Source organism: Balaenoptera acutorostrata, chromosome 18, assembly GCF_949987535.1.
Source record: "Balaenoptera acutorostrata chromosome 18, mBalAcu1.1, whole genome shotgun sequence".
Lineage (NCBI taxonomy): Eukaryota > Metazoa > Chordata > Mammalia > Artiodactyla > Balaenopteridae > Balaenoptera > Balaenoptera acutorostrata.
The window spans coordinates 65,105,889-65,130,385 of NC_080081.1; the positions used below are offsets into that span (position 1 = coordinate 65,105,889).

At 39.0% G+C, this 24,497-nt stretch overlaps 2 protein-coding genes across 6 annotated transcripts in view; one reads left to right on the forward strand and one right to left on the reverse strand.

Moving 5' to 3' along the window:
• Window positions 1-225: 225 nt before the first annotated feature.
• On the forward strand, window positions 226-23,962 carry ALG11 (ALG11 alpha-1,2-mannosyltransferase). Of its 5 annotated transcripts, none has more exons than XM_057532837.1 (6): window positions 226-346; window positions 6,445-6,675; window positions 10,725-11,656; window positions 14,667-14,869; window positions 15,676-15,730; window positions 20,874-23,962. In XM_057532837.1, exons 1-5 carry the CDS (start codon window positions 303-305, stop codon window positions 15,682-15,684), a joined length of 1,419 nt encoding a protein of 472 aa, XP_057388820.1. In that variant the 5' UTR covers window positions 226-302; the 3' UTR covers window positions 15,685-15,730; window positions 20,874-23,962. The 5 variants fall into 5 exon arrangements, 4 of the variants coding, with proteins under 4 accessions (XP_057388820.1, XP_057388819.1, XP_007193761.2 ...); XM_057532836.1 differs by lacking the exon at window positions 20,874-23,962 and adding an exon at window positions 20,495-20,616; XR_452118.2 differs by lacking the exon at window positions 20,874-23,962 and adding an exon at window positions 20,495-20,616 and having other exon boundaries at window positions 14,667-15,730.
• Window positions 19,726-24,497, reverse strand: part of NEK5 (NIMA related kinase 5) — a 64,158-nt gene continuing 59,386 nt past the window's right edge. Inside the window, 2 exon segments of the mRNA XM_057532835.1 lie at window positions 19,726-20,492; window positions 20,495-20,610. Of these exon segments, the coding sequence (XP_057388818.1) occupies window positions 20,347-20,492; window positions 20,495-20,610 (262 nt within the window). The 3' untranslated portion in view covers window positions 19,726-20,346.

A 24,497-nucleotide genomic window follows, 5' to 3' on the forward strand; every position in this document is an offset into this window, starting at 1 on the left:
TTCAGTGGGGGAGGGGGCCGAGGGCTGGAGCGCCGGCTGTCCATCACAGGCCACGCCTTCCCCATGCCCAACACCCCCTATGGCTCCGCCCATGGGGGGGCCGGGCCCGAGTACGCCACGCCGAAATCTTGTCCACCCCCGCGGGAGAGTCTATTGGCTGGAAGGCCGTGGGAAGCTACTACCAGCAACCAATTGAAATGCACAATCGGCCCTGTGTGGGCGGGGGTGACCGCACGCTTCCTCAGGAGCCAATAGAGAAGAGGAACAACGAAACGCTTCCCGAGTTCGGGGGTCGGCGGAAGATGGCGGCCGCCGAAAGGGGTTGGTGCTTGCGCGAGTTATTGAGGTGAGGAGCGGGTGGTGTGGGCTCGCAGCCGTTTTCCGTACCGCAGTGGTACTTGTCCTCCCCGTGCAACTAATATTTGAGAGGAAGGGCTTTCCTTGTCACGAATCTAAGCTATTTTCTCCAGGCCAGTGACCGTTTGCTCTCCCTTTGGGGTCTTCTAGATAGACAAAGAGGCTGCGTTAAAGACTCAGTTTACCGCGTTTTCTTTCCCTGCCCCACTGCTGGCTGAGGGCTCGAGTTTCCCTCCCGGCTTTCGCTTCTTCTGTCGCTTATTCGCACTCCTATTAGTCTGTCATAAATTATTCGCATTCATTCCTCATTTTCCTTTATGGTTGAGCCACGAATCATTTTCCAATCTATCATGCTCTTTTTGGTGAAGAAGAAACCGTGTCTTCCTTTTTCTTATCTTAGTTTGTCTTCTTTCACTCACCAGAACTGTCATTGTTAGCATATGTCATTTAAATGTAAAGTTTATGTTGAATCCTCTTCTTGATTTTACATTGATTTCTTTTCTGATTGATGTAAGAATAGTTATATAAAATATTTATACCTTTGTCTTCATTGCATAGGTAATACGTTGTTTCTTGTAGAAAAGTTAGGAAATAAATGAGCAAAACAGAAGTCTCCAGGAATGCTACCATTCAGAGATAATTATTGTTAGCATTTTGGTGAAAAAACTCCCAGACCTTTTTTCCACATTTGTTGTTGTAATACTACTGTATTTTACATGTGTTGACTTACGCTAGTAAAACAGGAGACCTAGTATATTCTACCTACACAGCTCTTTTAACACCTACATATTTTTGTTCAGGTTGAAATTTTATCATTACTACGATAGCATCCTGAATGGCAGTGTATATGTATTCTCTCCAAAATTCAGATATTATTTCTTCTTCGTTATTGCCCCCTCTACTTCAAATTCTGTAATGATTATTTAAATCATTGGAACAGGAAAGTCTATTTTCAGTGCGTTCATATTCTTCCCTGCCATTTGAAATATCCCGAACTCCCGGCTTTGCACATAATAATGACTAAATAAAAGTTTGCTGAATGGAATGATTCACTATTGATTACAGTTATCTTTTTACAGTCTTGTGTTTAAATATGAATAAATGTTTAATGGCACATATTTTAGTTATATGTAAACAAATTCTAAAATGGGTAATTTTGATGTGCAAGTACTGTAGGATGTTTAATAAATTTCTTTATAGAACCTGTATGTGTATCTTTGAAACTAACAGACTCAAAACAAAGGACTGGTTCAACTTTAGTCATTAATATGATTTTTTTTTCTGATTTTCACTTGAATAGTTCAGTTTGAAAATCCTGTCACATTTATTTTCCCACTTAAGTCATTTGAAGGAAATGTCATAAAAGTCTTTGGACTCTGTGAGTCAGCTACATTTTAAATTAAACAGACTTTTTGTCTTGTCCTGAGAAAGCTAACTATCCAAGATAATACGGCCTTTATGAACTGATATATTCCAAACATTAAGTGGCCAATCTTACCACTTCTGTCAAACTCTCTTCATCCTTTACAGCAGTGGTTCTTAAAGTGTGGTCCATAGACCACCTGCAAATCCCCAAGACCCTTTCAGTGGGTCCTCAAGGTCAACATTATTTTTATAATAATGTTGGGATAACGTTTGCTTCTTAAATTTTGTTGACATTTGCACTGATAGTGCAAAAGTAATGGTGGATAAAACTGTTACTTAGCACAAATCAAGGCAGTGACATCAAACTGTACTAGTAGTCATTGTGTTTCACCTCCATGCACTTGCTAAAGCCAGTTTTTCTGAAGAATGTCCTTGATGAAGCAGTAAAAATTATTAACTTTCTTAAATCTCAACCCTTGAGTACATATCTTTTTAATATTCTATATGACAAAATGGGGGGAACACATAAAGCACTTCGACATACCAAAGTAAAATGGTTATCTCAAGGAAAACCTCTTGTATGATTGTCTACATTGCAAGTTGAATTAGACACCTACTTTTTACAGGACACAGTTTTTTTTTTGTTTTTTTTTAACATCTTTATTGAAGTATAATTGCTTTACAATGGTGTGTTAGTTTCTGCTTTAAAACAAAGTGAATCAGTTATACATATACATATGTTCCCATATCTCTTCCCTCTTGCGTCTCCCTCCCTCCCACCCTCCCTATCCCACCCCTCTAGGTGGTCACAAAGCACCGAGCTGATCTCCCTGTGCTATGTGGCTGCTTCCCACTAGCTAACTATTTTACATTTGGTAGTGTATATATGTCCATGCCACTGTCTCACCCTGTCACATCTCACCCCTCCCCCTCCCCATATCCTCAAGTCTGTTCTCTAGTAGGTCTGTGTCTTTATTCCCGTCCTGCCACTAGGTTCTTCATGGCCTTTTTTTTTTCCTTAGATTCCATATATATGTGTTAGCATACTGTATTTGTTTTTCTCTTTCTGACTTACTTCACTCTGTATGACAGACTCTAGGTCCATCCACCTCACTACAAATAACTCAATTTCATTTCTTTTGATGGCTGAGTAATATTCCATTGTATATATGTGCCACATCTTCTTTATCCATTCATCTGTCGATGGACACTTAGGCTGCTTCCATGTCCTGGCTATTGTAAATAGAGCTGCAATGAACATTTTGGTACATGACTCTTTTTGACCTATGGTTTTCTCAGGGTATATGCCCAGTAGTGGGATTGCTGGGTCGTATGGTAGTTCTATTTTTAGTTTTTTAAGGAACCTCCATACTGTTCTCCATAGTGGCTGTATCAATTTACATTCCCACCAACAGTGCAAGAGTGTTCCCTTTTCTCCACACCCTCTCCAGCATTTATTGTTTCTAGATTTTTTGATGATGGCCATTCTGACTGGTGTGAGATGATACCTCATTGTAGTTTTGATTTGCATTTCTCTAATGATTAAGGATGTTGAGCATTCTTTAATGTGTCTGTTGGCCATCTGTATATCTTCTTTGGAGAAATGTCTGTTTAGGTCTTCTGCCCATTTTTGGATTGGGTTGTTTGTTTTTTTGTTATTGAGCTGCATGAGCTGCTTGTAAATCTTGGAGATTAATCCTTTGTCAGTTGCTTCATTTGCAAATATTTTCTCCCATTCTGAGGGTTGTCTTTTGGTCTTGTTTATGGTTTCCTTTGCTGTGCAAAAGCTTTTAAGTTTCATTAGGTCCCATTTGTTTATTTGTGTTTTTATTTCCATTTCAGGACACAGTTTTTATTTGAAAGACTGACTGACAGACAAACTGACTTGGGTATTTAGTAGATATTTTCTTGAAAATGAATGATTGACCCTGTCACTTCAAAGAAAACAAGTGACTGGGAATTCCCTGGTGGTCCAGTGGTTAGAACTCTGTGCATACACTGCAGGGGGCACAGGTTCGATCCCTGGTCGGGGATCCCCGAAGCTGTGTGTGCGGCCAAAAAAAAAAAAACAGAAACAAAGAAAACAAGTGACAGAATTTGTTGCTAATGATAAAGTTTGAGTTTTCAAGTGAAAGTTAGAATTTTGGGAAACTTGTATCTGCCATTCTGACCTTGACCATTTTCCAATACTTAAAAGATTTTTTCTGATGAGATTGGTAGTAATCTTAACAAATGTGATTTTGGGGTATTGTATAAAGAAATGTGTCAACATTTGGAAACTCTCCATAACTCATGAACCAGTATTGCCCAAATAAGTCACAATGTTACAAAATCACATATACAGAAAAGTTCCATTCAAAGGGCAAGATAAACCAATAGATTTCAGTGTAACAGCATGGAAAGGGCATTGATAGGGTTTCAGATTCCATGTTGCAATTGACTGTTAAGAAATTGCCACTTGTCTAATTTGGTATAGTATTACAGAAAAATATTCGTAGCCAGAATAGGCCATTTAAAGGCCATTTAAAAATACTCCTCTCTTTTCCTGCTATATATGTGAGTGAGCCTGGGTTTTCTTCATATACTTGAACCAGAACAACATATCATTACAGATTGAATGCAGAAGCACATACGAGAAGCCACTATCTTCTGTTAAGCCAGACATCAAAAACAGTGACACCCTCCTTACTATTTTTTTTGGTTTAGAAAACATAAGTTTTTTAAAATAAAAATATGTTATATAATGGATTTATTTCTTTAATGGATTCATAATTTTTAAAAAGCTTCTCAGTTTTAATGTCTAATATGTTAAATATTGGTAGATATAATCAGTGTAACAGTGGTTCTCAATCAGAGGTGATTTTGCCCCTGCAGGACATTTGGCAGTGTCTCAAGATATTTTTGATTGTCCTGGCTGGGAGGATACTCCTGGCATCCAGTGCGTCAAGACCAGGGATGCAGTTAAACATTCTATAATGCGCACAACAAAGAATTATCTGGTCCAAAATGTCAGTAGTGCTGTGATTGAGAGACCTGATGTAAACAAAAACTGTATGGAGTCCTCAGCAGTTTTTAAGAGTATAAAGGTGTCCTGAGACCAAATCATCAAGTAATGGACTTGTTCACAATAGGAAATCCCACGTGAGAAATTTATTTCAAAACTAAATATCAATAAAATATTTATTCTTCTAAAGAATTTGTATGTTTTCTACTTAGGGACAATGAAAACGATGTAACTACACAGAATATCCCCCTATTTGGTTTGGTCACTAAGCAGCCCAGAACCCAATCTGCTGTTCACTACTGTGGACCAATTGAGAACCTGCATCTCTGTGCCCTCCCCCCCGCCCCGTCTCCGCTCCCCTCCCCACGCCCCAACATACTTTAACCGTATACGTTCCCTGGTCTTGACTTTTCATTATTTAAGTTTTAGTATTTTATTGTTTTTATGTCTTATAGGCCCCTCAAATCCTTTATAAAGGGTAGGCAGGGTATTAAAAAAAATTGTTAGGTACCAGCTACATTAGCCAACCCTATGAGAAAACCATACCTTGAGAAAACAATTTAATATAATTTAAGAGACATCTGAGGAGAAACTAACACACCGTTGTAAAGCAAGTATACTCCAATAAAGATGTTAAAAAAAAAATTCTCACACACATGAAGTACTGTTTCATAAGGTTGTGAGAAAGCCAAGGTAACGGTTTCTATTATTAAAAGTTTTGCACTTCGGTATGACACATTTGTCATATTGAAACACCCCCCCCCCAAAAAAAAAAAAAAGAGACATCTGAGGATGTAATAAAATTTTGCATTCAGTCAACAAATGTTTTTTGACTGCCTTCTCAGCCAGGTATGACACTAGGCATTGGGATATGGTGGTGAACAGGGCTGGGTCCTTGGCAGAGCCTCAGTCAACCTGGCAGTAACAGGGAACCTTGCAGCAGTGACTGTGGGAGTGAATCTGCCTAAATGCAGGAAGTAGAACAGTCGTGGATGTTTGGCATCTCATTCAGAGGCACACGGGAAGACAGTGGTTTCAGGGTCATGTAAACAGATCAGATGCAAAACTCAGAATTGAACTGGAAAAATCTAAGCTCCATTCCCCTTCCCTCAAAAATTGTTCTGCTTGGGAGTTCCCTGGCGGTCCAGTGGTTAAGACTCCGAGCTTCCACTGCAGGAGTACGGGTTCGATCCCTGGTTGGGGAACTAAGATCCCGCAAGCTGCATGGCAAGGCCAAAAAAAAAAAAAAAAAAATTCTGCTCGAGGCAAAGTGAGATAATAAAGATGATTTAGTGTCTCACCAAACTTTTAACTATGGAATATTTCTTTGGGTTACATATTGTCATTTTGAGGGTCAGATGCCTTTCCCAGTCATATCTTGTTTAGGTTAATAATTAAATTTATTTTAATCCCTTAACACATATACTGAGTTAGGAGGAAGGTAGCTCAACATTGATTTTTACTGCTGGTTAAAAAGAAAAAGTACATTGAATTGCCAGCATGCTGTGGAATTAAAGGGGACCTGCACTTTTGACATTAGATATTTTGTAGCATTAGAATTTTAATAACTGAGTATTTTGTTAGACTCACGAGCTATAAAAATTTTCTTTGCTGCTAATATATAAAGCAGTTATGTGAAAGTAGACTTTAATTTGTAGCCTTTCTTTTTTTTAATGGGCATTATATCCATTTTCACCCCCCTTCCCCTCTCATTTCAGGTGTTTTCATTCATTATTCTTCCCTGGGCTAATTGTATGTGGAGTTTTATGTGTGTGTTTACTCATTGTCCTTTGGGGAATCAGACTGCTGCTACAGAGAAAGAAAAAGTCGGGCTCAGCTAGCAAAACTGGGAAAAATCAAACGGTGATTGCATTTTTCCATCCCTACTGCAACGCTGGCGGAGGAGGAGAAAGAGTGTTATGGTGTGCCTTAAGGGCTCTACAGAAAAAGTAGGTATGCATCTTTCTTAACAATTTGGTACATTGTTACTATTTTTGTAAAAAATCATCACCCAGAATGTATCTTTCTCTAGTCATAGCCAGGGATTCCTTTTTTAAGCTATTCTTCAGTAAGGAAACACTGCTCATATGCCAACCTGTCTTACAGGATCCTACTGCATTTTACTTGATATGATAAACAGAAAGGGAAAGTATCTGCCCTTTTATGGCATAATTTAGTGGGGATGACTTGAGAGAGTATGTGGAGAAGAGATTAAATAATAAACAGAAATATACCAAGTACGGTGAAGCACTTTAAACCTGAATACTTTTAGTCAGTGGTGGCACACAGGAAATAATCTCTCTGAAAGCATCTATTTGACTCTGATTTTGATATCATTATCAGTTGGATAGTCTTAAGTAAGTTACCATGTTAGAAAGAATTTGGTGTTACACATCTTTTAATGTTCTAGGCTTCCTTCTCCCCACCCCTATCCCACAAGAAAAGAAAAGGCACAGCAAAATACAAGTTCCGTTATTGTTTGATTATATGAGGAAAACTATTATCCTTCCATGGCGACCGTACTTCCTGGCACACGCCCTTCATTCAGCTTCAGAGTCTTCCCGTGTAATGCCCTTAGCTCTACATTTCTACATTCTTGGCCCTTCTTGGCTTCTAGCCACCGTCCCTGTGTATCCTCTGCCATCTCCCATAACTGCCTAAATCCAGAGAATTTTCTTAAATCCCAGCTTAATTCCCACCTCCTTGAAGCCTTCCTACTGTAGTCCATACTGATCTTTCCTTCTCATAATGCTGTGCATTAGCCTTGTTTCTAGATTACCCTTGAGGGCAGTGGTCAGGTTTCATGATATCTGTACTCATACTCCCCAGCAACCCCTATTACTCCTCTACCTGACTGATGAGAAAAAAAATCCAAGTAATTAGTATGACGTGGAAGATACTTTTTTGTCTAGCTCCTGCCACATTTTCTTCTCCTCCCTGCCCACTCCTCACACGCACTTTGCTCCAGCATACTGACCTAGGAGCCTCACGCCCTCTCAGGATTCCTCGCCTTTCCATCTAGTGTTCCCTCTTCTCTGAAATAACCTTTTTCTCCTTAGGTAATTCCTGCAAGTCTTTCCTGACTCAGCATAAGCTACAGTACACTTTCATTCAATCTCCCTATATTTGGGGAGTGGGGGAAACGGGGAGGACCTACTATGTATTGGGTTGGCCAAAAAGTTCTTTCAGGTTTCTCTGTAACATCTTACGAAAACCCCGAACCAACTTTTTGGCCAACCAATATCAAGCACTGTTCTAAGGGGTTGAGTTTGAATGGTGAACAAGATAGATCAAGTCCCTCTTTTTTTTTTTTTTTTTTTTTAAATATTTACCTATTTATTTATTTATGGCTGTGTTGGGTCTTCGTTTCTGTGCGAGGGCTTTCTCTAGTTGCGGCAAGTGGGGGCCACGCTTCATCGCGGTGCGCGGGCCTCTCACTGTCGTGGCCTCTCTTGTTGCGGAGCACATGCTCCAGACGCGCAGGCTCAGTAGTTGTGGCTCACGGGCCCAGTTGCTCCGCGGCATGTGGGATCTTCCCGGACCAGGGCTCGAACCCGTGTCCCCTGCATTGGCAGGCAGACTCTCAACCGCTGCGCCACCAGGGAAGCCCAGATCAAGTCCCTCTTATGGACCTTAGATTTCAGTTGAGAGAGAGACAAGATAATAAACAGGGAAAATATCAAATGGTGAGAAGTGTTATATAAGAAATTCAAACAGGGTAATATGAGAGTGACTCTACCCTTCAGAGTGAGTAAATTAGGTACAGTCTCACCAAGGGGGGAAAACTGCGGTGGGGTGGGGATGGTGGTGTGCTGAATTGGGCGATTGGGATTGACATGTATACACTGATGTGTATAAAATTGATGCCTAATAAGAACCTGCAGTATAAAACAACAAACAAACAAAACAACTAATACTAAACTTTCATTGGGTTATTTGTATGGAAATATTTTAATATAAATGTTTCAGACATTACATGAAATTTCTAAAAATCTTGTATTTGTATGGAAATATGTATGGAAATATGTTAATATAAATGTTTCAGACATATGAAATTTCTAAAAATCTTGTGTTTGTATGGAAATATGTATGGAAATATGTAAAAAAAAAAAAAGAATCATATAATGAACTTCCAGGTACCCAGTAAAAAAAAAAAAAAAAAAAATTAGGTACAGTCTCTGAGGAAACAGCACAACTAAATTCTGACCGACAAAAATAGCTGACATTTACTGAGCTTCTACTGTCTGCCGGGCATGGTTTGAAGTGTTCAACGTGTGTTAGGTGACTCAGTCCTCATTAACAGCCTAGCGAGGTGGTTACTGTTATCTCGTTTGACAGACAAGGGAACTGAGTTCCTAAAGCCCATGTTCTAAACGTATGCTCTCCTGCTCACTTTATGAAAAGACAGTGAGGGTGGGAAAAGAGAATTCAAAGCAGAGGGAGCAACTGCTGCAAGTCCCCTCGGACTGGAAGGAGCCTGGCTTGTTCCGAGAAGGGAATCCAGTTCGGCTGAAGCCTGCTGAGCAAGTGAGAGAGTTGGGGGGCGGGGGGTTCCAGAGGGGGGCGGCGCCCAGTATGCAGGGCTTGAGCGAGCAAGGGGGGGAGTTTAGACTTTATTCCAGGTGCTGTGGAAAACCATATGACTGTTTTAAACAGAGGGACGATATTCTGCTTATCTATTACTGCTTAATAAACCACCCCAAATTGAATGGCTTAAAACAAGAATTTATTATTATTTCTCAGAGTTTGGAAGTTGACAGGCCCTGTTTAGAATCCTTCATGCTCAGACTGTGGCAGTTAGATGGCAGCTGGGGCTGGAGTTGTCGGAAGGCTTCTTCACTCACAGATCTGGTTCCTGGGCTGGGATGACTGGGTCAGGCATCTCTGTCACCAAGCAGCCTCTCCGTGTGACTAGCTTGGGCTTGCACACAACATGGCGGTCTCAGGATAGCAGGACTTCTTACATGACAGCTGTCTCCCCTTAGAGTGAAGTAGAAGGTGCCAGTCTCTTAGAGCCTGGGTCCAGAACCTGGCACAATGTCACTTTTGCCATATTCTATTGGTAAAAGCAGTCAAGAGCCCACTGTTACTCCAGGGGAGGGGACATAGATCCACCTCTCAACCGGAAAAGTGTCAGAGATTTTGTGGCCATCTTTAAGCTGCCAGAGATGACCATCCTTTTTACATTTTAAAAGGCTCAATCTAGTTGCTGGGAGGGGGGCTAGGGAGGAGCGATTAGATGCTCAGCCTTTAGACATCACAGCATCCTGGGCTGTTCATCAGTACACAGCACATTATTTGTTTATATATCTGTTCTTTCCACTGGACTGAGCTCCTTGAGGATGAAGACTCTCCATCATCCCTTATTCTCTAGAACCTAGTAGCTCACACTAGATAGTTAATAAATGTTTTATATGACTCAGAGAATAATTATAAACACAGCCAGAGTGAGGCCAAAGTGTTAAAATCATAAGAATGTACTTTTCCATATTTCCATTATGATTATATCTAATTGTGATGCAGGCACAAGGTCTAGCTTTTAAAACCTTTGTGCATTTCTCAGATTAAAAACACTAATGCTTTAGGATTTATGATCCTATCTAAAGATACCTTTAGTGAATTTTAACTCTTGTTTATGAATATTTTATTAATATTTCATTACCATTATAATGCTGAGAAAGTTGTCAAAATTTTTGAATACTTCTTAAAAATGAAAATGTCTCATTTATAAATCAGTAATTTTGTTGATGTCTGCTGTATGCAAAACTCTTAGTGGAGGGAAAAGCAAAGAACTAGAAGTCTCCTTTAGAGGACTGACATTTTAGTTGTAGGGCAGTGGAAGACCCAGGAGAGAGTGGAGTCAGTAAAAAACAGTGGAAAACATTTTTTTAGTCTAAAAATAAGCTTCTTTATGATTGTGAGAAAATAGTTATCTACAACGTTTTGCTTGATTTTAACCTAAACTAATGAAATTCTTAACTGTTACATTCTGTTTTAGGTATCCTGAAGCAGTTTATGTTGTTTATACTGGTGATGCTGATGTCAGTGGTCAACAGATACTGGAAGGTGCTTTCAGAAGATTTAACATCAGATTAACTTGCCCAGTGAAGTTTGTTTTATTAAGGAAGCGCTACCTTGTGGAAGATTCACTCTATCCTCATTTCACCCTGCTGGGCCAAAGTCTGGGATCCATTTTTCTTGGCTGGGAAGCTCTGATGCAGTGTGTTCCCGATGTTTACATCGATTCGATGGGCTACGCTTTCACTCTTCCTCTGTTTAAGTATTTAGGCGGTTGCCGAGTTGGAAGCTATGTTCATTATCCCACCATCAGCACGGACATGCTCTCTGTAGTGAAGAATCAAAATGTCGGATTTAACAATGCAGCCTTCATCACCAGGAATCCTTTTCTCAGCAAAGTAAAGCTTATCTACTACTATTTATTTGCTTTTATATATGGGCTTGCTGGTTCTTGCAGTGATGTCGTCATGGTCAATTCTTCTTGGACGCTAAACCATATTCTCTCACTGTGGAAGGTTGGGAATTGCACTAATATTGTTTATCCACCTTGTGATGTGCAGACGTTTCTGGACATTCCCTTACACAAGGAGAAGACAACCTCAGGACATTTACTGGTTTCGATTGGCCAGTTCAGGCCTGAAAAGAATCATCCTTTGCAGATCAGAGCCTTTGCTAAATTGCTGAATAAAAAGGAGGCTGAGTCACTTCCTCCACTTAAACTTGTCCTCATTGGAGGTTGTCGTAACCAAGACGATGAACTTAGGGTAAACCAACTGAGAAGGCTTTCTGAGGACCTAGGAGTTCAAGAAGACGTGGAATTTAAAATAAACACTCCATTTGATGAATTAAAGAATTACTTGTCTGAAGCAACAGTTGGTCTGCATACCATGTGGAACGAGCATTTTGGGATTGGTGAGTTTGTCCTGTAAACAACTTGTTTGGTGCCATGAGATATACATTTTAGGTGATTTTGATAAAATGATAACATTCCGGAAGTTTTCAGCAAGTCCTCAGTCTCTTCCCCGAGTCCACCAAGTGTGCTTTCCTCATTTGAGACCCTGTAAAACAATCAATAACAATAGCTAATGTTTATTGACCACTCACTGTGTGGCGGTCACTCTCAAGGTCTTTATAAGTATTATCTGATTTAACTGTCTCTGGAACTTCACTTAACAGGTATTATGATTATTTCCATTTTATAAACTCAGACACAGAGAGGGTTTAGAACTTGCCTAAGTTCAGTCACACAGTAAGAGATAGAGCCCAGATTCCAATCCAGACAGCCTCTGCTCTTAACTACTGTATTTTCTCTCCCCACCTAACGCCATCTATGTGCTGGTTCAGATTCCTGGGCCTCATGCTAATCCCACTGAGGAGCCAGATCAGAATTTCTGGGTGGGCCCAGGTGGAGGTGTTTTGGTAAAGCCCCTCAGGTGATTCTGTTGTGCATCAAAGGCCGAGAACGCCTGTCTCCAGGTAGGCTCCTCAGAAGAACCTTTTGGTTCTTTTATTGATTGTGTGCTCATTACTGCAATGGCCTCAGGTGTTCAGTTTGGACAGCCGTGTGAATGGTGGTGGCTTTCGCCCACAGAGGCCTCCAAGAGCAGAGGCAGGTGAGGGGCTGAGTTTCGAGCATGTTGGGTGGAATTGGCTGGGGGACGTGTGTGTGTCCAGCAGGGCTCATATGTGTGAGTCTGAAGTAAGGAGAGGGAGCTGGCCCAGGAATACAGACTGCGGAGTTGTCCAGGTGGGTACCGCAGCCCGGTGGACGTGGGTGTGGACGGAATGGCCTAAGGGGAGTCTGTAGAGCAACAGGGGGCTCGCAGTGCAAAAGGCTGAGAACAGTGAGAGGCCACAGGTTGGCAGAAGGATAGCCAGTGAAGGAGAAGGAAGAAAGCCAGGCAGAGAGTCATGGAAGCCAAGGGAAGTGAGGGTTTAGGGAAGAAGGGAAAGGGCGACAGATTCCAGTGCTGCCCAGATGCTGGGCAAGACGAGGGCATGGTGGGCGACCTGGGCGAGAGCAGTGTCGCTGGAGGAGTGGGCACGAGGGTCACTGGTGGGGGGTGAGTGGAGCGCTGAGCGCAGATGAGCCAGTGGAGCTGGTGAGTGCAGACCGCGCTGGCCCTGAGTTATCTGTGAAAGGAGGATGGAGAGATGCTGGCCAGGGGAGGACTTGTGACCTGGAGAGAGGGTGTGTGTGTGTGTGTGTGTGTGTGTATGTGCACCCTCACGGAGACCTTGTGTTTACGAGTTTGAGCTAGCTTAAATGCTGATAGGAAGGGGCCAGTAGAGGGGGAGAAGTGGAAGATTCTAGAGAGAGAGGGTAAAATTGATTAGGTCAGAGTCTCTAAGAAAGTACAGAGGAACGGTATCCAGCCTGGAACGGAATATTATGGTGTAATCCATATTTTTCAAATAAGAGTTCAAATTAAAGCATTAGCAGAAAATTCTGTAGAGATTTCGCCCATGTTGAAGAAACAGTTGTTAATGATTTAACTTCTGTGCATCTAGGATGATATCAGCTCTGTACCATCCATTGGAGAAGTAAGAAAACAGTAAACCAAATCATTTTCTGAAGGGCTTAGTTCTCTCTAGAAACATGGGTAAGAAAGGCTGGCTAGAATAATTTATATCCTCACCTACATCATTTGGCAGAAACTAATCAAAACTTTCATTTAGTTCAGCACTGCTATTGGGCGGCACACAGTTGTCTCAGATTGGCCAGAAATCCAGGCAGTAACAAAAGCACCAGCCTTACTTAGTGTGCCTCACGAAGATGGCTTACTTTTTTCCTGTTTTCTCCTAATGCTGTAATTTGAACATTTTGTTTTTGATATCTTTTTTTTCTTATTCAGGAACATTTTATATTTTCAAAGTATTTAGGAATTCTTTAATTAGAAAAATAAAGGCAGTGGGATTATCTTTCAGGTTCTAAAAGTACCCATGAATTAAATCACTCACATCCCCCTCTTAAAAAACACAACAAAACCTTAAATCACATTGCTGTTAAGTTTTCTTATAGTAAGAAATAAGACCAACCTGCACTAGAGTACAAAAACCTGAAATTCTTAAAAAAAAAAAAAAAAAAACCCTGAAGTGCTGAGCATGAAAATAATTTATTGATTAGACATCTGGTTTATTCAAGCATAAGGCCTACCAAAGATAGAATTAACACAGCTCATGGAATAGGAAAAAAACCCCATCCAGCACCTGCTTTGTCTCAGATTTCCTGGGGACAAAATGTATGCATTCTGTACTACAGCCTCACCCTAAAGCATCCACATGTGCTTGATATTAACTTGAACAGGATGTGAGAAACTTTCTGTACACTCAACCTGGCAAGCATCATTAGTGATGCAATCTTCAGAAACATTCTTAGGCACACAAGAAATAGCACTGCCTGCAGTGAGAGTCTTTGACAAAGAAAAGAATATCATTAAATATAATCTTACACATAGGAAGAAAAATATACACACTTTTGCCAATGGATTGCTTCACATATCAGGAAAAATGTCACAATCAGAGATTTTCTTTCGATGAGATTAAAACACCGATACTCAACTTTTAATGTTTTTGATATCTTTTTTACCCCTTTTTATCTTTTAATATCCACTAGTTATCTACCATCTTGCTAATAACATTCTCTAGTCGTCTTTGTTTTATTATCTGCAGTATATTTACTTTTTATAGACTATTCTTCTGTCTGTTTTAGTAAAGACAAGTAGCATTATTATGAAGCTTTGATAACTAAAAAACTTTAAATTATTTTATTTTCACCAGGGAAGTTAAATGAGTGAATTTGTAGACATACATTTACTTAAATTGCCCATGAATCTTTTAAAATTTGTAAAGGGTTCTGCTCATCCTTGTTCTTATGAACACATTCAGAAACTTAAAAGACGACATGATTTCTGTTTCTCAGGAATTGTTGAGTGTATGGCAGCCGGCACGATTGTCCTTGCACACAATTCAGGGGGCCCGAAGCTCGACATTGTCGTTCCTCACCAAGGCGAGAGAACTGGGTTTCTGGCTGAAAGTGAAGAAGACTATGCTGAGACTATGGCCCATATTCTTTCCATGTCTGCAGAAAAGAGACTCCAAATCAGGAACAATGCTCGTGCATCCGTAAGCAGATTCTCCGATCAGGAGTTTGAAGTGACATTCCTAATGTCTGTGGAAAAATTATTTAAGTAATTCCATACCTGTACAAACTAAAGATATTTTATATAAAATGGTTAGATACCTTCATATGTTAATATTTTTCTAAACTCATTCCCTATTGTAATAAAGTTAGTCTAAGCAAGGCCCTTAGCAGTATGTATATAACCAAGGTATTTATTTCAGTGGAACCAGGCAAAATTACCTAAGTGGAAAAGGTAACCTTATATAGTTTAAATATAAAAATTTTAGAGTAGTGTTTGGTCTCAAATTCTGAAAAATATGGGTCTGAAAGAAAAAAATGAACAATCTTAATTTTGGTATAATCCGTATTTTTAAAATCCTATTTATCAAATCACTTTACTTTAGAAATCAGGAAAGAGAATTTCCTTTTAGAAAAAAGGAAATATTGGGGAAAAAATGGGTGATTGATAATTGATTAGTACTTCAGAATTATTTTGACATTTTTGGAACACAGAAAAATTCTGGTACGTTTAAATTCAAGCAGTATTGTGGATAAAATTTTTGAATCTATCTAATGATCCTCTTAAAAGAACAAAAACTTTAAGCAGACTTAATCATGTTCTAAAAGCATGTAGTCAAAAGACAGGCTCACTGTGATTGCTCTATGTGTGTGCGTGGGCATGTAGAGACCAGGGTACTGCCAGTAATCCTATCCATTAACTAGGTATTTGTGAAAATAGTTTTATGTTTAGTGCTATCAGTACATTTTTATGGACCTCTCATTATCCCTTAACATTTTCACGTCCCAGAGGCTGTAAGTCAGCTTTTTGAAGTCATTCAAGAGGTCTGAGTCAGAACATCGCGGTAAGTTGTTTTTCTGATATTGAAGATATAATATTTGGATCCATCCGCGTGGTCTCTGTAATCAGCATCATGCATTGTAAGATAGTGAGGTGGCATTTTGAAAACAGCACTGGACTAGCAGGTGGAAAAGCTGGACCTGACCTCAGCTTCATCATTTACAAACATCTGACCTTTTGACACGAAAGCTGCTCCCTAATCTTTCTGAGTGTCAGCTTTCTCTGTAACCTGGAGATGGTAATGGCTGTCCTCACTGCCTTTCATAGTCGTAATGAAAACAGGGAACAGAGAAAGTATGTGAAAGTACTTTGAAAATTATAAAAGTTAGTTTAAAGGTAACAATGTATAGTAAATGTCTTCTAGAATCCTATCTTTATCAATGCATTACAATCCTATGTAGATTCTTGTTACTAAGCCAGTAACTAGGAATCAGTATAATTTAACAGGACTCCTATCCTGAATAACTAGCATGGAAAAGTGAATATATATATATATGCAGATATGGCTGTTGAGACTATAACTTTTGGCATTTTCTGCATACATAATCAGTTCCTTCTAGTTCAGTAAATTGACCTCCTCCACAGTCTGATACACCTTTGTGTTAGGGGCATGTGAAAGAGGTACATTTTTCCTTTCCAGTCTCCTCTCGTCCATTCGTCAATCCAACCAGCTTCGTTATCTGCTTCCAGTTACATTATTGATTTGTCTGCAGGCCATCTTCTGTCATCAGATCAAAAAGCACCAAAACAAAGTCCCAGGATGTTCTGACACACCAGAGTAGCTTTGTGTTGGAGAGTATTCAATTTAGAAAAGAAAAACTGGTGGAAATTGGAGCTGGAAGGAGCCATACAAATTCTCTAGTCCAATTTTCTCTTATTTTCAACTTTACAGACAGGAACAATTTAAAGAACTTTGATTCTGTCAGTATCACAAAGTTGTTTAATGACAAAATCAGGATTACCACCCGGGGGTCCTGACCCCCAGCCCGGTGCTTTTCCTTATCTTATAGCTAGTCTTTGAGGTAAGATTCACTACCATTGCCCACTCAGCCTACCCACCTACCCAAAGAAAATCATGGGACTGAAGATAAAGAGATTGAAATGGACAGAGCAAAAGTAGAGGATATTGGAAAGGAAGAAAGGATTCTGAAATTCCACAAAACATTTTTTAAGCTAATTTCTTCAAAATGATTTTCATTTATCACAAACCTATCATTAGAAAATTTGCATATATGTTTCTTTTCAGTGTTCCTAATGTGGTGTTAAATGTTTGTTTGTTTCTGAATACTTGATACCATGAAGAATGTCAAAGCAATATGTCAGCTACTGTCTGCCTGGAGAAATTGAGTGACTATTAATTCCTGTAAGACACTGCTTTTGAGTGGTCCAAACATGCTGTTTTGAACCTACAGCAGTGGTAATTCACATTCTTATTTCCAGTTGTGCATAACAAACTACATGTTACATGTTCTTTGTATAGTAATTATTTGTATCTAAATATGATTTAGATTTAATAGGTACAAAGTCTATATCTAAATAAGATCTAAAGAAGTGGTTTTATTATCTTAGATACTTTTCCCAGTTCAGTGCCTTTATACCCCTCATGTAGTCTCCCAATTCTGAATTATTTATTATCTACTGCTAATATTCCCAAGCTCCACATGCCAAGAATTTTTTTTAAAGAAAGAAAAAAAGTTTTTAAAGGCAAAACAAAACTGTTTTGCCTCTTGTACCCAAGAATAGGTTGTCAGGTTTAATAGATTTTTTTTAATGAATTCAGACATATAAAATACTACAGAGCTTCATACACTTTAATAATTTCCAGGGTATTTTACAAAGTCATATTCCAGACAAAATTATGAGATAGGGGCCAGTGTGATTATCAGTGCTTTCAGAATATTTGTGTATTTAATTATGTAAATGTACCCTAGAGTCCAGAACTATGATATGAATAAATAAATGAAGGTGTGTCTGCTAAATATGTCAATGGGTACAATGAAAAAGTTACTTCTCACACTACTATATATAAAATAGATAACTAATAAGAACCTACTATATAGCACAAGGAACTCGAGTATACTCAATACTCTGTAGTGACCTGTATGGGAAAAGAATCTAAAAAAGAGTGGATATATGTATATGTATAACTGATTCACTTTGCTGTACAGCAGAAACTAACACAACATTGTAAATCAACTATACTCCAATAAAAATTTAAAAAGTTACTTCCATTAAACCACAACAAGAAGCTATGCAAATTACTAGAATCAAATTATGCCCATGTGATTTGCCCTACCTCACCCACTATTCCTCTTTCCCCACCCTAATTAAGGCCACCCTTGGCTTTGGAGAAGCATCAGTTCCAATACTCTAGTGCTATGTGCTCATTTGGATCATGCATAACTGTTACAAGACACTTAGAAGGGAGGTTAAGCGTTGATAACACTTCTTGGTACTATTTAAAGAATGATCAAGTTGATTGATAGATATCATACATAGTTACCAAAATGCATGATTTTTCTAACAAAATTTATTCTAAAGACATATGCAGGTCTGATCAGTAGTTTCAATTTAACAGATGTAGCCAAGCCTAAAACCAGAGTAAAGCAATCAGAACTGGGCCTCAAGAACATGATTAAGGTAACGGTGTGTGTAAGATAGGTAAGGTGAATTGGGCTGGAGCAGGTTGAAAAACCTTGCAGATATGCATACTTATCACATTGAATACTTACTAATTTACAGCAAAGAACTCAAAATCTTAGAATGAATGATAAGGGTGGGTGGCTGTTACCTAAAGGAGATTTTAGCCAAGCATCTTGTTATTGGAGCAAACCTGATATGTTTATTCTTAAACACTGACCTTAAACATTCCTTTTCTTTTTTTTTTCCTGTATACAATTGATCTTTGGGATTTTTCAGGAACCATGTTTCATTTTCCATGCTTTCAGGTACTGTTTAGAATGAGAATGATACCAGCAGATTCAGTGTCTGAACCAGATAATGTCCTGAAAGTAAATTAAACATGTATATACTGACCACTAAAAGAGCTGTAGAATTAAAGATGCTTCAATCCCTCAGGGTCATGTGTTACCTAGTTTGAAACTAACATAATGGTGAGAAATTGTTAAATATTCTTAGCCTCATGATGTGACCATACTGAGCCCTAAAAGAGTAGAATGTACTCTATACACCAAGTTGGAAGAACAGCCCCTCAGACATCACCAGGAAAATAAATAAAGATATAAAAGACTGGACACATCCCAGTTAGGGAAATCTTGATACTTACTTACATTCTCCACATTTAATATTATACCAAATGTAAATGCTAAGCAGACCTTAGGAATAATTTGACCAACCACTCCTCATCTTTGTTTACTTGGTTCAGCAATGCATCAATGTGCCAATTTAGTTTTATTTTCATTATAGACCAGATATTTCAGGCCAAATTCTACCACTTAGATATAACCACTCTTGTCCTTCATAACAGCAGGTACAACAAATCAACAAATATCTACTAAGCTCTAGGCACATGTTCAACACTGGGATTGTTATAATTAATACAAAAAGTTTAAGTCTAGTTTCCTGCCTCAAAGAGCTTACAGTCTTAATGAGGAAATTGTATTAGTATTTACTTACTCAATTAAGAAACATTTCTAGCATGGTGCTAAGCACTATATATAAAAAGATCATCATAAGAAACAAAGACCAGATATAGTCCCTGCCTTCCAGAAGTTTATAATCTATACATTTGAAACTATTAGAAAATAATTCAATGAAACAATAAAATTATTATTTGGTACATAATTGACATGCCTTGTTCCTCTCCTTGCTCAATTACCTTACTCCTGTAAGTGTCAACATCAGCTTCAGAAAAGCATGTTCAATATACCTTAAGAAATTTCAAAGTAATGGTTTTATAAAACGACAGATTCATTATTTTAAATTAATGAGTTTGTATGTTAGTTTTCTATCACTAGTTACAAATGACCACAAACTTAGTTAAAACAACAAAAATTTATTATCTTACAGTTCCATAGGTCAGAAATCTAAAGTGGATTTCACTAGGCTAAAACCAAGGCGTTGGCAGAGCAGGCCTTAGGGGTGAATCCGTTTCCCTGCCTTTCCCAGCTTCTGGAGGCTGCCTGCATTCCTTGGCTTGTGGCCCCCTCCTCCATCTTCAAAGGCAGCAGCATCAGGCTGAATCCCTCTCAGCTGCCACCTCTCTGGTTCTCTCCTTTCCCTCCCTCCTCCACTTTCAAAGACTCTTGTGCTTACACTGAGCCCACCTGAATAATCCAAGATAACCTCCCTATTTTAAGGTCAGCTGATTAGCAACCTTAATTCCCCTCTGCCAGGTAAAAATACGTTCACATCTTTGGGTGCCTGTGGGGTGAGGGGGGCCACATTACTCTGCCAACCACATATGTTATCTGAAAGCTTTCTTAGCGTAAAAATATTTATTTCTACATTCAGAAGTTAGTCCTGTTGTCTAAATGGAGAAGAAAACTAATAAAGCCTTGGGATTACTGGAAAACCCTTACAATAAATGTATATTTATGACTGTTCCCGAAGAGACGCTGTAATAGATACTAACTTGTTACTTAAGAAAAAGTTCAATAATCACACTTGTATATTTTGACTGGTGGTTGATGTTCCTGGGTCTTCATCAACAATACAAATTTTGTCATCAGATGGAGTAAAAATACTCTCCAAACCTTCACTTAATTCTGCATATGTCTGTATGCCTATCCCCTCTCTTTCTTTTCAGCATCCTTAGAGGAACTGGAAACCTCTTCCCTTTTTTCTGCCTCTTTGGAAGTGGAGAGTTTTTCCAGGGATTCTACTACTTCATTTCTCAACTCATCTTCAGATTCTTCAAAATTTCTGAAATAATAAGCAGTAAAAATCAACTTTGGGATATCAAAACACGAATGAATACGTGTGAAAATTAGTGTCCCTTCTCATGCCCCACCCCTACTTGACCAGTTTGAAAGTTGCTTTTTCACCCAGGTAATAAATTGTTTATCAGATCAGTCTGGTTTCTCTAGGGATGATAAACAACCAATGTTGGGAGAATCAGTATTCTGTTTAGCTGGATTTGTGTTCAATAACCTTTATTATATTTATTAATATCCATCTACTCTTAGTTTAAAAGAAGAAGAGGGAAGAGAAAAAAAGAAAAAAATAATAAAACGGCTGCCATATATTGAGCCCTTCCTATGTGCCAGTCACTGCCCTGGAGCACTTTACCCATATTATATTTCATCTACTAATAACAACACTTGAGGTGGACGTTATCATCATCGATTTATAAAGAAGCTGGGCTCAGAGAGGTTTAAAAAAAGTGCCCAAGATCTCACAGCTCTTAATTAGTAGGACCAGGAATTGAAATTGTGTCTAAGGCTGCAACACTGATGCTTTTAGAAAAGAAGAAGGGAAGAGACCAAGAAAACTATCTCAAAGATCACGGATATTTAAGGGGCAAAGGAAAGAAACCTAGGAGGAGCTGGTAGGAACCAAGAGTGTTTGTCATGGAAGCCAAGGGAGCAGAGAATTTCCAGAGAGAGGGAGCAGTCACATAAGATGAGGACTGAGAAATGATCATCGGACTTGGCAATTTCAAGGTAATAGATGATCTCTGCAGGAATATTTCAGAGTTGTCTGCAGCGGACTTGGCAATTTCAAGGTAATACATGACCTCTGCAGGAATATTTCAGAGTTGTCTGCAGCCGGAGCCATCATGTAGTGGATCAAGAAAGCGATGGGAAGTTTAAAATGATGACAAGGAGCTAAAACTCCTCTGAGGGGAGCCCTGCTCTGAAAGGACAGTATTATCTCAAGAACAAGGCAATGGTTAAGGGCAATGGTTTTTCTTTTGGTGTTTTTCAAGATGGGAGAGATTGGGCATGTTTATAAGCTGAGAGGAAGTAAGTAATAGACGTTGAAAATACAGGAGAAAGGTAGATTAATTGATAGTAACATGGTCACTGAGGAAAGGCTGGGACTTAGAGCACCTGTGTAAGGAGGAGCTTTCAACGGGAAAGGAGACTGCTTTCCTCTGAGAAGGAAGATAGGGAGGGAGAAGGAGTCAAGAACGCATGTGTAAAAGATTCATGGATCTACACAACAGAGGTAATTCCAGCTACAAAACACCCCCTCTGTGAAGTAGAAGGCAGGGCACGTGATGAGAGCAAGGTGGATGGGGGTGAGTGTGCACGACTGAGGGTTTGGAGGGAAGCTGACCAGGCATAGGATTGCTAGGTATCACAGAGGACTCCCCTAAAATTGGACATCATCAGTTCGGGGTGGACCAGTAATTATAGCTCCCATGTGTTAAGCTGCCATTACTCAGGTGTGTGCTTACACAAAATTTGCCTTTGTCGCCATTCCTCTACAATGTCCGTGTGAATTTCTTTGCATTGATCCTGCTTGATTATTCTTTTATTTCCCAGATATCATGATTCGTGGCTTTCAATAATTACAAAAAGTTCACAGCTATAATTGCTTTGAATATTGCTTTTCATTTATTCTCTTCTTCTGGAATTCCTTTTAGATATACATTGCATCTTCATGCCTCTTAACACTTCTTTCACATTTTCGATCATATTTTTCCCCTCAGATCTATCTTCTAGTTACTAATTCCTTCATTAACTCTATCTATTCTGTTTTTAAACTGCTGAATTTTAATTTCTATTGGAAGATTTTTTTCACGTTCAGAAGTTCTATTGGTTGATTATCAAATCTTCCTGTTCTTTTTTGATAGACCTTTTTTCTCATGTTTTCTTATTTTAATGAAATAATTTTAAATATACAATAGTAATTATTATACAAATATTAAATACTCATAATATTATCTGAAGTTGTTTATGACCTAATTTAGCTATTTGTTGTGTTTGCTGTCTCTCATAGTGGATTTAATCTTTAATTGTGAGCTCATCTTTAGCAGTGCTTTAGTGAGAAATTCACTGTAACCTGGATTGAAGCTATATCTCTCCAGAGTGTTTTATATGTATTTCTTCTAGAGATCCCAGAGTATTACAATCTCTTACTGCTAATTTTAATGTTAAGTTTTCAATGTACATGTTTCTAGACCATCCAAGTATTGTAAATTCAAACTCCAAATCTGAGTGAAGGCAAATCCATGGTTATAAATTTCTCAGGAAGTATTTTTCTCCCAGAGATTGAGCCAAGACAGACAAGCCACATTGCTGAGCTTTTTTCCTAGACCACCCTTGCACTGAAGAGCAGCTCTTCAAGGGTTCCATTTAGGAAGAATGGAGGGGAACCCAATGAAGAAAGCAAAAACCTGTCAGATATGTAGGAGATGCCAAGAGATAGGAAAGGAGGGAAGAAACTTTTTAAAACAAAACCAAAAAAACCCACAAAATACAAAAGAACCTCCAAAACAAAATGAGCCTGCAAACTAAAATTCCAAAACACAAGAATAAATCTAACGGTAAGAAAGGTGGGCAACAAATTTTTTTTTAAGTTGGACCATGAACTAACTTGAGATGAAATTATTTTTATGGAGGCATTGGAAGAAATTTTCACATATTGGGGTATGGGGAAGTCATTCTGGCTTATACATGATTTGGCCTATACTTTATGTGACCTGGAACAGCCTGTCTTATGGCCAGTCAAACACACTTGTACATCTGCTTTAACCATTAAAGAGTGTCCACTCTGGGAGCTTCCCTGGTGGCACAGAGGTTAAGAATCTGCCTGCCAGTGTGCAGGGGACACAGGTTCGAGCCCTGGTCCAGGAAGATCCCACATGCCGTGAAGCAACTAAGCCCGTGCGCCACAACTACTGAGCCTGTGCTCTAGAACCTGGGAGCCACAACTACTGAAGCCCACGTGCCTAGAGCCCGTGCTCCGCAACAAGAGAAGCCACTGCAATGAGAAGCCCGCGCACCACAACAGAGAGTAGCCCCCCTCGCTGCAACTAGACAAAGCCCGCGCGCAGCAACAAAGACCCAAAGCAGCGAAAAATAAATTTAAAAAAAAAGAGAGTGTCCACTCTGAAGATAGGGATAAATGATCCCTGTTCCTATGACACCAATGCTAATACTCCTTCAAAGATGAGGGTCCCTTCCCAGACACCAAGGTCATGCTGACTCGCTGTGTATGTGCTAATCTGTCTCTTTTGAAACCTTGAAGGAATGTACCCCTGTCATGTTTGATGTTTGTTCTTTGTTATGACAAGATATAAAACTGTACTGAAAACCATGCTTCTCCAGAGGGCTTTCTTCTTCCGTGGTGGAGTCTACACTCCTGGTCTATACTCAGTTTTGCTTGAATAAAACTCTCTTCTATTCTTTATTATAGATTGTTTATAATTGGCATCGACAGAGGATTTTGATAAAGCCCTTAAAGTAAGTATGGTCAACAAGAGAAATTAAAGCACAACATCCATTTTAAAATGTTTTTAAATTATGGGAAACAATTATGCAAGAATGAAACAAGAACATATAAATATAAGAACAAATAATTATAAATATTAGGAAATATGTAATCATTTAAGTTAAAAACCTAATAGATGATACCCAGAGAGAATTGGAAAACAGTATTCAAGAATTCACCTAGATTGAAACAAAGAATAAAAAATATGAAAGGGGACTTCCCTGGTGGTTCAGTGAGCAAGACTCCATGCTCCCAAGGCAGGGGGGCCACGGATCGGGGAACTAGATCCTGCATGCATGCCGCAACTAAGAGTCTGCATGCCACAATTAAGAACCAGCGCAGCCTAAATAAATAAATATATTTTTTTA